Source organism: Canis lupus, chromosome 1, assembly GCF_011100685.1.
Source record: "Canis lupus familiaris isolate Mischka breed German Shepherd chromosome 1, alternate assembly UU_Cfam_GSD_1.0, whole genome shotgun sequence".
In the NCBI taxonomy this organism is placed as follows: domain Eukaryota; kingdom Metazoa; phylum Chordata; class Mammalia; order Carnivora; family Canidae; genus Canis; species Canis lupus.
In genome coordinates, this window is record NC_049222.1 from 30,944,212 (window position 1) to 30,957,686 (window position 13,475).

Sequence of the window (13,475 nt, forward strand, 5' to 3'; positions counted from 1 at the left end):
GGTCTAAGTGATGGATGAGTATTATAATTCTCACCAAAACTAAAGGGGAAGCCAGGCAAACTAAAAGGTACTTCCTGATAGACTACCAAGTTGCTACCCATTATACAGTTCCTATATTTGAAACAGTGGTAACTCTAGAAAGACCAAATACCTAATTTCTTTATGAGAGCAAGAATGGCCCCATAGTAAACAATGAGCTGACTGTAAGATATGCGAAGACTAGAATGAAATTTTTTTAAAATTTTTATTTATTTATGATAGTCACACAGAGAGAGAGAGAGGCAGAGACACAGGCAGAGGGAGAAGCAGGCTCCATGCACCGGGAGCCCGACGTAGGATTCGATCCCGGGTCTCCAGGATCGTGCCCTGGGCCAAAGGCAGGCGCTAAACCGCTGCGCCACCCAGGGATCCCCTAGAATGAAATTTTATGTATGACTAAAACCCCCCAACATCTACAACAGCGCTGTACATAGAGGGCACTCTTTCAGTTATTACCCTGGAGAATATATCACCCCAAACTTAGTGGCATAAAAATATAACTATTTATTTATGCTCACGGGTTCTGTGGGTACTGCAGGGACAGCTTGTGTCTGCCCTATGATCCCTGAGGCCTCAGCCTAGAGGAATGGAGGATGTGTGGTGTGACTCAGTGGTGGGGGTTGGCAATGTCTGAACACTTGGTCACTTGGACGTGTAGAGGTCAACGCCAGCTGTCAGCTAGGAACCTACACATGGCTCTCCGTGGAGATGCTTGGGCTTCCCTTCAGCATGGTTGTTGGATTTTTAAGAGTAATTGTCCTAAAGAAAATCAGGTGGAAGTCCTTAATGATCCAGCTTCAGAAGTAACACAGGGTTACTTCTACAGTAGTCACAAACCTGCCCCGTTTCAAGGAAAAAAAGCATAGACCTCCATCTCTTGATGTCAGAGGGGAGGGGGCCGGGATGTATCAAAATCACATTATAAGAGCAGCATGTTGAATGGGAGATAATATTGCAACTGTCTTTGGAAAAGAAAATCTACCGCAAGTATGGAATTATCAATGAATGACTAAATTGTATCACCAATGAGCATCAGCGCTTCTCTCAAATATTGGAGCTCTTCTTTGAGAACACAGTGTGCTTGCACTTGACGTCAAACAAGCCCCTATGATTTGTTTTGGCCAAGGAAATATGGATAGAAGCGACCGGCGTAACTTACTGCAGGCAGCATTGGCAGTTGATCCTCATCATTCACAGATTCCATATTTGCCAGTTCACCGACTTGTTGGTACGTATTTCGAACTTCAAAAGCAATACTCAGAGCACCGTCTCGGTCACTAGTGGACATCTGCATGTGTAGAGCAGCGAGGAGTTCTGGCCACCGGTTGCACACGTTCCCAGCTGAGGTCAAATAAGGTGGGGCTCTGCCCTCTAGTTTCAGCTCTCATACAGTGAACGAGTGTCCTTTTTGCAGTCTATTTTGTTCCATGTTTTTTGCATGTTCGTGCTTCTTGTTGATTTTGTTGCTTAAAATGGCCTCCAATCATAACACTGAAGTGCTACTCCTATGCCTAAGTGCAGGAAGGCTGGGATGTACCTTTTGGAGGAGATAATATGTGTCATATAAGCTTCATTAAAGTATGAGTTGGTTATGAGTTCAATGTCAATGAATCAAAATAATCAACAGCATCTCTTAAATAAGGTATCTTTATACAATAACTCATATAAAACAAGGTTATGGAGTGATTGGCAAAAAATGTGGCCAGAGGCTCACAGGAACCTAACTCTGTATTTCCTCCAGAAGCAATAGTTCAGTACTCATTAATTCAACATGCATGGTGACTTTATAGAATAAAGCTTCTGCAAATAATGAGAATCTTCTGGGGTTCCTGCTGCAGGGCTCTGCAGGGCTCTCTTCCCCTGGCTGGGGTGAAGTGGAGACACCTGTTGTTAGAATCGAGCCACACTGCACCACCAAATGTGCTGTAAAGCTTAGACTACCTTCTTCATAATGTCATACATTCATTAAGTGTGAGTTAATAGAACAATTTTACCATAATTAATCAACAAGAAAACTAGCTAGATTATTTTGACATATGGATATAAAACTTGAGCCTTCTGAATTTCATTAAATTTATTCTAACTGAAATCCCATTATTTTGAAATAAATCCTTTTTTCCCCTCCTTCTGTTCTTTTACATGACTAATTATCACCCTATAAATATAGATAACTCAGCTGAGTCACCTGCTGTTATCTTTGTTAATTGTACATTCCACACCCTCTTAAATGAATGTCTCCAAATTTAGCCTCAGTTCTTCTACAAAGAAAATGCTCCCCCACCCCAAAAGGCATCAATCACTGTAAAAGGTACTCTGCAGATGGAAAAAACAACAGAAATCTTAAACAACAATGTAAATTATTTCCTTTTCTCTTAAAGCTTTTCACAACATAAAATTACATTCCCAACTTTGCAAAGTCACCTAAGCAGTGGATCACATGTTATAGAAGTTAAAAGAGTCAGGCTGTTTTTAAAATTTCAGTCAAAATTCATTATTCAGTCTTCACTAAATAATTCAAACATAACTCAGCATAATAGCTTTGATACAAACACTGGCAAGTGTCATGTGTCCACAGGCCACCATACTCATTACGGCAAGGACGGGCAAAGGAAAAAGAGAACCTCAGTTGCTTTAAAGCAGTAAGACTGCACAATGGGATATTCTTCAGCAATAAAAAAGAATGAAACACTGATACAAGGTACAACATGGATGACTCTCGAAAACATTACACTACGAGGAAGATGTCGGTCACAAAAGAACACGTTATATTCCACTTACGTGAAATGTCCAGAATAGACAGATCCACAGGAATAGCAAGTAAACTAGTGATTGCCAGGGGCTGAGAGGTGTTGGAGATTGGGAGTGACTGCTAAATTGTGAGGGGTCTCTTTTTGGATTGATGGAATGTTCTGGAATTAGTGATAGTGTTTGTACGACATACTGACAATACTAAAACCCACTGAATCGCACGCTTTCAAATGGTGAATTTTATGCTATATGAATATCTCAAAAAAATTTTTTAAAAAAACTTTTTTTTACACCAGGCACACACAATAGGATGGCTATAATCGAAAAGCCAGATGTCAACAAGCGTTGGCGAGGATATGGAGAAACACAATGTTCACACACTGCTGATGTAAATGTAACAGTGCACCACCCACTTTAAAAGACAGTCTGCAAAAAAAAAAAAAAAATTAAAAATTAAAAAATAAAAGACAGTCTGCTGTTCCTCAAAAAGTTAAATATAGTGTTACCATTTGACCAGCAATCCCACTCCTAGGAATTCACTCAGGAGGAATGAGAATCTGTCTACACAGAAACCTGTATACAAATATTTATGGCAGCATGATTCATAATAGCCAAAAGGTTGAACGAATCCAATGTCCATCAACTGATGAAAAATATTTATCCAGTGGAATGTTTTCAGCTACAAAAAGGAATGAAGTACTGACACATGCTACACAACATGGATGAAACTTGAAATATTTTGCTAAGTAAAAGAAGCCAGCAATAGAGGACCACAGGCTGTATGCTATATGGTCTGTATGCCCGCATCCCCCCAAAACTCCTATTTTGAGAAACAAATGCTCAAGGCGATGGCATTAGGAGATGGGGCCTTTGGGAGGTGATTAGGTCAGGAGGACAGACTCCCTCATAAATGGGATTCATGCCCCTATAAAAGAGGCCAGAGAAAGCTGCCTTTCCTCTTCGACCTTGTAAGGACACCACCCACAGTGTGCCACCAGGAGAAGGGCCTGCACCTAACTTGCGAGTGTCCTGATCTTGGACTTCTAGCCTCCAGAACCTTGAGAAATAAGTTTCTGTTGTTTATAAGCCACCAGTCTGTGATATTTTGTTACAGCAGCCTCACAGATTAAGACACTGTATTAGCTCATTTATATGAAATGTCAGAATAAGCAAACCTGTAGAGAAAGAGGGCAGATTAGAAGCTGCCTAGGACTTGGGGATGTGGAATTGAGGAATGACGGCTAAAGGGGGGGGGGGGGGGGCAATGTTCTAAAATTGATGGTAGTGATGGTTGCACACAAGTGTAAATATACTAACAACCACTGAATGGTACCCATAAAATGGGTGAATTTTATGGTACATCAATTATATTTCAATAAATCTCTTAGGAAAAATAAAGAATAAATCTAACCAAAAAAGTTTTAAAGGCACTAGAGTCCTGTCGCTGGACTCCCCCCATTTCTCTGCCCCCCTTTTAACCTTCCTCCCCGCCGCCTGATAGTTCCAGTGGGGCCAACTTAGAGGTTCTGGGGTCATGTCGGGGAAAGGTCAATCCACCGGGACCGCGGGAGAGCCTCTCCAGGCAGGACTGTCGCCCCATCTGCCTCCTCCCGCGCTCGGCCACCTCCGCAGCCCCGGCCGGTCCCGGGTCCCGGGTCCCGGGTCCCGAGCCAGCTCGCGCCGGAGCTCCGGGCGGCCCTAAGGTGGAGCCCCGGGCGGGCGCGCAGGCTCCCTCCCGCCTCCGCCGCGTGCACCCGGGGCCCGGACACGCCGGCTCTGCAGAACCGGCTCCCCGCGCGGGTGGAGCCGCCGAGAGGTTCCCAAACCGGCTCCACCAGCGCCCCCGGCAGCCGCGCCCATCCTTCACCCCCGCCCCGGGCTCCCCGCGTGGACCCCGCTGCGCGCCTCTTACTTTATAAACGAGGGCGAGGGCGCGCAGGGACCCCCAAAGGACGCGGGGCCCAAGCGGCCCCTGCTGCCGGGTCGGCGGCCCTCGCGGTCTCAGCGCCCCCTCCCGGCCCCGGAGGGCTCCCGCGGCCTCGGCTCCCCGGAGCGCGGGGAGGGCCGCGCGGCGGCGGGGGGAGCGGGGCGCGGGCGCGCGGGGCCGGCACTCCGGGAGCGGGGCGCGCGCCGCGGGCGGCCCTGGGCGGCTCTGCTCGCCAGCCTCCCCCGAGCGTCGGCGCCGCCCATGGCCGAGCGGCAGGAGCCCGAGCCCGCGGACGCCCGAGCCGTGGAGACGCCGGGCTGGACGGCGCCGGAGGACGCGGGCCCCCAGGTAGGCGCCCCCGCGGCGAGGGCAGGGCGGGGGGGCCGGCGACTTGCAGTGGGGCCGGCGGGTCCCGCAGATGGAAGCAAAAAGGACAATGTTTAAAGTTGTCTGGGCCCCCAGCTCCGTTCCTGCCCCGATGGGGAATGCCGGTCGCTTAGCCGGAGCCCTACGTTACGGCTACATCTCAGTTCCCACTGGCACAGCGCAGTGTCTTTTGAGGTTAAACAAGAGAAAAGGAAGTGATCGGGTCCAGGGCCCGCGGTGGGAGCCGCCCGGCCCCGAGGACGTCACGCGAACAGAGCCCGGCGACCCCGGCGCCTCCAGGTCTCGAGTCCAAGGACGCGGAGCCTGGGGGAGGGGCGCCGGGGCTGCAGGCCGCGATCAGGGCCTGCCCAGGTGGGCCCGACCGAGGTAGGGCCCCTGCGCCGTCGCGGTCCTCGTCCTGCCCTTTCAGAATGACTCCCTCGGGCTTCTCTGTTGCGTTTTAGCCGGGAAGTTACGAGATCCGGCGCTATGGACCCGCCAAGTGGGTGAGCACCTCCGTGGAGTCCCTGGACTGGGATGCGGCCATCCAGACGGGTTACAGCAAGCTGGACAGCTACATGAGAGGCAAAAACGAGAGAGGTGAAGACAGTAAGACAGTGTGCCTTATAGTCATATATACGGTGTGGTCGAGTCCCCGGGCTTATCCTTGCGTTTTAGCTTATTAAAGAGATATACTTTGGGAAAGAAAAATCATGAGATCGTCGAAGGCTTCACGTTTGAGGACAGGGACTCGCCCCAGGACGCTGAGAGCCCGGAGGAGGGCAGTGCTTTTCAGCCTCTGTTCCGTGTTTCCGCTGGACGAGCCCGGCCTCCTCCGTGCAACCAGCCTTAGGTCATTTTCGTGGCTAATGCTTTGAGGTAATTTGGTGACTGGTAAGTTAAGAGTCATCAGGAGGCAGGAAGGTAGGAAGAGCGCAAGATCAGGTCTCAAGACCTCTGGTTCTGGCTCTGACTCTGTTTATGTTTTAGCAGGTCACTTAACCCGTGGGATCTCAGGTTCTGAACTGTAAAAAAATAAAGGACAGGCTGGTCTATACAATCTTGAATTTTCCCTTCCATCCCTAAAGCTAGAATTTATTATTAACCAAAAATATCAATAGTACAGAAAGTGTTTAATGTGGCCGGTGGATAATTGAATCGTTTTGCCCTTATTTTTTCATGATGAAAATGATCTCAAAGGTGAATTTTATGTCAGTAGCATAAAGTCAGTCAGGAAACCTGGATCAAAAAATGATAGGTTAAGTTTTTAGAAGTCATCGTAAATATACTAAATCTGCTTTCACGCCCTTTTCCTGGTCTTTTATGGTCCAGAGATGAAGATAAAGATGACAGCTCCAGTGACAAGCCTCGTGGAGCCGGGTTCAGGTCCTTTTAGTGAGTCTATCATTACCATTTCCCTGTACATCCCCTCTGAGCAGCAACCGGATCCGCCACGGCCTTCAGAGTCAGGTGTCTTCATTGAAGACCGAGCTGAGATGACCGTGTTTGTACGGTAAGTGGTAGATAATTTATAGCCCTGCGGACTGCGAGCTGGCCTTGCCTGCACTCAGTTTCGCTCCTATGCAGTTTCCGCAGGCTTTCACCCTTCCATAAAGAAAGAGGTCTAGTGCATTCTCCAGGGGTTTCCTGCTGGCTTAGTTTTATATGTTTCTGAGGGTCTGCTGCCAGATATAATCAACTCATTTAATAAAGAGTTTGTTGATTACCTTCCACACAAATAAGACACAATGCACATTATTCTCAAAAAAAAAAGTTAAAAAAAAAAGGGGGGGCAAGGCTGCCCTTATCTGCCATGGAGGTAAACCTGAGCAAAAACCCTGCCACACAGTGTGCGGTATCCCCCCTCCCAGCTTTTAGGCTCTGTTAGCCCCAACCTCCCCCCTCCCCCGCCCCGTGCTCCCCAGCCTGAGGGATGGCAGCTGGTCCTGTCATCATCGCCCCTGTTCGTTGGCTGGTTCCTTTTTACCCTTTCAGACTTCCCTACCTGTTTGCCTCATTCCCTAAATTCTCTCTGTTGAAATTTAAACCACGCACAGAACATGATAACAGTCTCATACTGAAGTCGCTTTATTCCCTTCTCCCCCTCTTGGCACCACCAGCCTGCTAAAGGTCTCTGTCTCCCCCGTGCTCCTCACACCACCGCTCCTCAGTCTGGGAGAACCCAGGCCACCTCCTCGGAACTGTTGTCCTCATCACCCTCAGCAGTGGCCCTGCCTGCGGCGCATGATGGCACCCCTTGCCCGTGTGACCCCCGCAGCCTACATGTGCTGACTAATCTGTTCTCCTGATACTCATTGCTCCCCTGAAGTCTCAGAATGTCCCCCCATCCTCCCATTCCTCTCTCTGTTGAGAGAAGTGCTGTCGACCCACCACACTGACCGTCCCGTCATAGCAGCCTTGCTCTGGGTGATCTGTTTATAAAGCTTTCACTACATGTGTCCAGTGACTCTCAAATTTAGTGTTTCCAGCCCAGGTTGCCCGACTTGCCAGACATTTCCACATGAGGTAAGTGGGGATTAAACTCAACAGCTCTACAAATGAGCGGCGCCCCAATTCCCAATTTATGTGGGCAGTGATCTTATAGTGCCTTCCCAGCAAGGCCCTCCCAGGTCACCATCAAAGCACTCTTTCCTGACAACTGGTCTCCTGGGAAGTGATCCATGAATCTACTTTTCTGCCCTTCCCTGTGACTTCCTCTGAACATCATCTCCTAGGAACCACACCTCAGTCATCTTTGTATATCCCACAATGCTTGGCGCGACGCCTGATGCTCAGGAGATGATCGGATGGCTAGTCATCTTGGGCCTTGACTGTTCTGCTTCAGTGGCCTCCCAACTGTTGGGAGTAACCTGCCTGCCATTCTCTTCCTCTCACGCTCCACCCCGGAACCCATGCTCTTCCTTACTACTACAGCAGCAAAACAAGAACCCCAACCTGTTACTTCACGAAAAATCTCTGTGACTTTCCACTTGCTTCAGGGTGAAGTTGAGATGGTTCACAGGGCCTTCTCTACAGTGGCCCAGCCTTGTCTCCCCACTAGTTATGTTCCACTGACCTCCCCACCCCTCACTGACCTGTGCATGTTGTGCCACGGCTCTCTTTTTTCTCAAGTTTGTATTTAAATCCCAGTTACTTAACATACAGCATAGTATCCATTTAGGGCGATTCAGCACTTCCACACGTCACCCGAAGCTCATCACTCATCACGACAAGTGCCCTCCTTCTTCCGCCTCATCTCCTCCACCCACCCCCTCAATCTGCCTCCCCTCTGATGACCACCATGTGTTCTCTATGGTTAAGAGTCTGTTTCTTGGTTTGCCTCTCTTTTTTTTAACCTTTGCTCATTCGTTTTTTTCTTAAATTCCACAGATGGGTGAAGTCATATGGTGTTTGTCTTTCTCTGACTGACTTAATTTTGGTTAGCATAATAGTCTCTAGGTCCATACATGTCGTTGAAAATGACAAGATTTCATTCTTTTATTTTAATAGCTGAGTAGTATTCCATCGCATATATATAGCACATCTTCTTTACCTATCATCGGATACTTGGGCTGTTTCCATGTTTTGGCTGTTGTAGATAAAGCTGCTGTAAACATCATGGTGCATGTATCCCTTTGAATTAGCATTTTTAAAAATTTTTATTTATTTATTTATTTGAGAGAGAGATAGAGACAGAGAGTGGGGGAGGGGCAGAGGGAGGAGCAGACTCTCCGCTGAGCAGGAAGCCCCATGTGGGGGCTCAATCCCAGAACTCTGGGATCATGACCCAAGCCTAAGACAAATGCTTAACTGACTAAGCCACCCAGGTACCCTTGAGTTAGTATTTTGGATTCTTTAGGTATATTCCCAGTAGTGTGATTGCTGGGTCATAGGGTAGCTCTATTTTTAATTTCTTGAGGAACCTTCATACTGTTTTTTGCAGTGGCTGCACCAACTTGCATTCCCCCCAATAGTGCATGAGGGGTCCCCTTTCTCCGTATCCTCACCAACACCTCTTGTTTCTTGTGTTGATTGTAGCCATTCTGACAGGTGTGAGGTAAGTGATATTGAGCATCTTTTCATGTATCTGTTGGTCATCTATATGTCTTCTTTGGAGAACTATCTGTTCATGTCTTCTACCCATTTTTAATTGGATTATTTGGTTTTTGGGTGTTGAATTTTCTAAGTTTTTTGTATGCTTTGGATACTAATCCTTTATTGGATATGTTACTTGCTAATATCTTCTGTCATTCTGTAGGTTGACTTTTTGCTTTGTTGATTGCTTACTTTGCTGTGCATTTTTTAAATTTTGATGTAGTTCCCGTAGTTTATTTTTGCTTTTGTTTCCTTTGCCTGAGGAGACATGTCTAGAAAGAAGTTGCCATGGGCAATGTAAAGGAAATTACTGGGTTCTCTTTTAGGATTTTACGGTTTCAAGTCCTGCATTTAGGCCTTCAATTAATTTTGAATCTTTTTGGTGCAAGAAAGTGGTCCAATGTCATTCTTTTCCATGTTGCTGTACAGTTTTCCCAACATCATTTGCTGAAGAGCAATATCCAATATTCCATTGAATATTCTTTCCTCCTTTGTCAAAGAGTAATTGACCATATAATTGTGGATTCATTTCTGGGTTTTCTATTCTGTTCTGTTGATCTGTGTGTCTATTTTGTGCCAGTGCCCTATTGTTTTCATTATTACAATTTGTAATATAACTTGAGGTCTGGAATTGTGATGCCTCCAGCTTTGCTTTTCTATTGCAAGGTGGCTGTGGCTGTTTGGGGTCTTTTATGGATCCATACAAATTTTAGGATTCTTTGATCTAGCTCTGTGAAAAATGCTGCTGATATTTTGATGGGGATTGCATTAAATATGTAGATTACTTTGTGTAGTATAGACATTTTAACAATATTTGTTCTCCCAATCCATGAGCATGGAATGCCTTTCCATTTCTTTGTGTGATCTTCAATTTCTCTCACCGGTATTTTATAGTTTTCAGAGTACAGGTCTTTTACAGGTCTTTGGTTAGATTAATTCGTAGGTATTTTATGGATTTTGTTGCAGCTGTAAATGGGATTGATTCTTTTATTTCTCTGTTGCTTCATTATTGGTATATAGAAATGCAAAGATTTCTGTAAATTGATTTTATATCTTGCAATTTTAGTGAATTCACCTATTAGATCTAAGAGTTTTTCAGTGGAGTCTTTCAGGTTTTCTGTATTTACTATCATGTCATCTGCAAATAGTGAAAGTTTTACTTCTTCCTTGCCAATTTGGATTTTTTTTTAAAGATTTTATTTATTTATTCATGAGAGAGAGAGAGAGAGAGGCAGAGACACAGGCAGAGGGAGAAGCAGACTCCATGCAGGGAGCCCAGCGTGGGACTTGACCCTGGGTCTCCAGGATCCTGCCCTGGGCTGAAGGCAGCGCTAAATCGCTGAGCCGCTGGTGCTCCCTGGATTTTTTTTTTTTCTTTTTGTTGTCTGATTGCTGTGGCTAGAACCTTCCACATATCTTTACTTGTGACCTCAGCAGTTTACTCAGATTTCCCTTGCCAAAAGTTCTTCAGCTGTAAAATGTGTAGAGTTATAGTACCTACTTATCTCATAGGTTTGCCATGAAGATTAAATGACTTAATTTCTGTAAAATATTTAAAACATGCACATGACCTTATTACTGGTTCTAGCTCTCTCTTTCTCTTCTTCCTGGAGCATCCACTTTCATCCTTCAGGACTTGGATTAAATGGTATCTCATCTGTGATGCTGTCCTCATTTCCCCAGTTAGCTAGCCACTCTGTTCTCCTATTATTCTACATTATAAGGATATAGGTACAGAGTATAACTTTTTCAAAAATACAGTAACATGGTACTCTGTTTATATCCTGCAGCTCCTAGCAAGGCAGTTGTGTGGAAAGAGTCATGTTTGTGTACTGAATAAAGCTGTGAATGGATCATTGTAGAGCAATATGTATTCATAGAACAAAAGATGATTTCTAACTAGGGGGTTCAAATTTTGATTTCAAGGAAGAAATAGGGTCTGAAAGCAAGTTTGCTTTAGGCAGAACATACTAAGAGCTGGTTATTCACCAAGGAAATAATAAACTTAGGAGGCAAATATTTCTTGACATATGGTTCAGAATTATCATTATCAGTCAATATTCTGAAAATTAGAACAGTTTTATCAATTTATCTTCAATGTTTTATTTCACGTATATGTGCATACATAGATTCCTACACTATTCAATGAGGATTTAAAAGATACTGTGTGCCAGGAACAATCTAGGTGCCTCATGAACATTGTTGGTTTGTACCCTTGAGAGATTCCATCTTACCTGAAGAATGGTAGGACTAATCTTTTCCATTGGCACCTCAATAATAAATCTTATACTAAAGAAGGCATATTGGGAACATTTGCAGTTTTCTGTATTTCCTATTCTTAACCTTCAAAATCCAATTCATCGTGTTAACATGTCAGCAGCTCAGCTAGGTCCGTGTGCTGTCATAATTTAACTATGGCTATTTTTGTTTATATACTTTAAAATCCATACTGAAACTTGTATTCTCTTTTCCCACTTTTTATTTAAATCTTTTGACTGCCTTTTCTTCCCCATCCCCATAGCAACTTCCTAACTGGCTCCTTCCCCCCGGTCTCTTTTCCATATGTCTTTCCCAAATCCTATCAAGCTACTTCACTGCTCACCATCCTTCAGAATAATCTCAAAAGGCCTTGAGATGACATACAAGGTTGTTCTTTTCAGCTCTGACTCACCTTTCAGAGCTCGTTTTGGGCCTCACTACGAACATGCCTTATATTCTTGAAATTCTGTTCCTTTTCTTATCCTTCCCCTTTCTCTGCCCAGCAAAACCATTCTCCATTCCAGACCCAACTCAGATGATATCCCTTACCCCTGATTCAGTCATATCCTCAGTGTTCCCAAGCATATCGATCCTGTCTCTGTCAAATCTCTTCTCAGGATATATATAACAAGCTGCCAAAATGTTCCTCTCTTCCATTAGACTATAAATTCATAGGGTCGAAACTATATCATATTCACCTGTAATGTGGCACCTACCCTTTTCCCAGGGAGGAGAGGGGTGGGGAAATGTTCCATAGAAAATTGAAAATCTGAAAGGGAATCTTCGAAGGGGGTTTCAGTGTGGTCCTCTGACCAGTAGCATCAGCATTATAGAGATCTTGTTGGGAATGCAGATTCTCAGGCCCCGCCCCAGATCTCCTGAATCTGCATTTTAGCAAGATCCCCACGTGACTTGTAAGTGTTTGTTAAAGTCTGAGAAGCAAGAGTTAGAGCACGAGATGGTGAAAGTTCCAAATCTGCCTGCTAGCAGCTGGGATACGTCGCTCTTCCTGGGTCTTGTTGGTGTGATGAGGTCGCACTGGAATGGGAACCACAGGAGGGGAATGGCCCCGGTCAGCGGTTGAAGAGGAGGGCTCGGGAGCTGCACCTCTTCCAGCCTTCATACTATCAGCTTTGTTTTCCAGGCTGACATTTACATCAGTGTGAACATCATTCATGGTTATTTTTCTTTCTCCTTCGCAGGGCTTTCGATGGATTCTCTAGTGCTCAAAAGAATCAAGAGCAACTTTTGACACTAGCAAGCATTTTGAGGGAAGAAGGAAAAGTTTTCAATGAGAAGGTTTATTACACCGCAGGCTACAACAGTCCTTTCAACTTGCTTGATGGAAATAATGAAGTGTGGTTGATTGAGAAACATGAACCCCCCAAAGAAAATAAATGAGAAAAAAACCGGGAAGTACCATCACTTACTGTAGACATCGACACTCTACTTACACGTAAACTGCAGGTCTAGTAGCTCTACTGAGAGAACTACGATGAATTGAGCTTCTTTCCAAGGTGCCTATTAAAGCTTGAAGCTTTATCTAGATGCGCAGGGAACAGGGGACAGTATTCTAGAAACATGTGAACAGCTCTGAAGGAGTTTGTCTGCAAGTCTCCAGGGAATATCCTGTTACTTGACCCTTCTTCACTGCATCACAATCATGTTGCCTTTTCTGACTTGGATTTGTGTCATTTGGATGTTATTCCCTCCAGATATTATCAATAAAAATGTTAAAGAGGCATCCTGTATGGCATGGTGAGGCTGTCAAGCCTCAAGGGGTGAAGTTCGGTTGGCAACAAAAACCAGATTCTTTTGCGCCAGACCCTGTCACATCCCCTTGGGCTCCTCTTCCTTGTCCACCCCCCGCCCTCACTGCACAAGAGAATTCCCAGCATACCCCAAAGGGTCGATAATATTTCATGGCAGAGAAGAAATTTATGAAGGTAGGGACCTCGATCCTGTTTTGAAACCCAAGAAAGCCATGTTCTTGTGCAAAGGCATGTATACAGACATGTAATTTTAAAATTCACATGCATTA

The 13,475-nt window shown here is 45.3% G+C and overlaps 1 protein-coding gene and 1 long non-coding RNA gene across 4 annotated transcripts; one reads left to right on the forward strand and one right to left on the reverse strand.

Moving 5' to 3' along the window:
- Window positions 1–294: 294 nt before the first annotated feature.
- On the reverse strand, window positions 295–4,813 carry LOC111095460. Of its 2 annotated transcripts, XR_005353062.1 has the most exons (4): window positions 4,700–4,808; window positions 2,818–3,213; window positions 2,225–2,352; window positions 295–1,576 (listed from the first exon to the last, which is right to left on the reverse strand). It is a non-coding gene; the product is annotated as an uncharacterized LOC111095460 (long non-coding RNA). The 2 variants fall into 2 exon arrangements; XR_005353061.1 differs by lacking the exon at window positions 2,818–3,213 and having other exon boundaries at window positions 4,700–4,813.
- Window positions 4,814–4,922: 109 nt separating this feature from the next.
- Window positions 4,923–13,178, forward strand: HEBP2 (heme binding protein 2). Of its 2 annotated transcripts, none has more exons than XM_038526142.1 (4): window positions 4,923–5,062; window positions 5,545–5,689; window positions 6,413–6,593; window positions 12,637–13,178. In XM_038526142.1, the coding sequence occupies exons 1-4, from the start codon at window positions 4,976–4,978 to the stop codon at window positions 12,833–12,835; spliced, it is 612 nt and encodes a 203-aa protein (XP_038382070.1). In that variant the 5' UTR covers window positions 4,923–4,975; the 3' UTR covers window positions 12,836–13,178. The 2 variants fall into 2 exon arrangements, with proteins under 2 accessions (XP_038382070.1, XP_038382071.1); XM_038526143.1 differs by having other exon boundaries at window positions 5,545–5,680.
- Window positions 13,179–13,475: the final 297 nt, after the last annotated feature.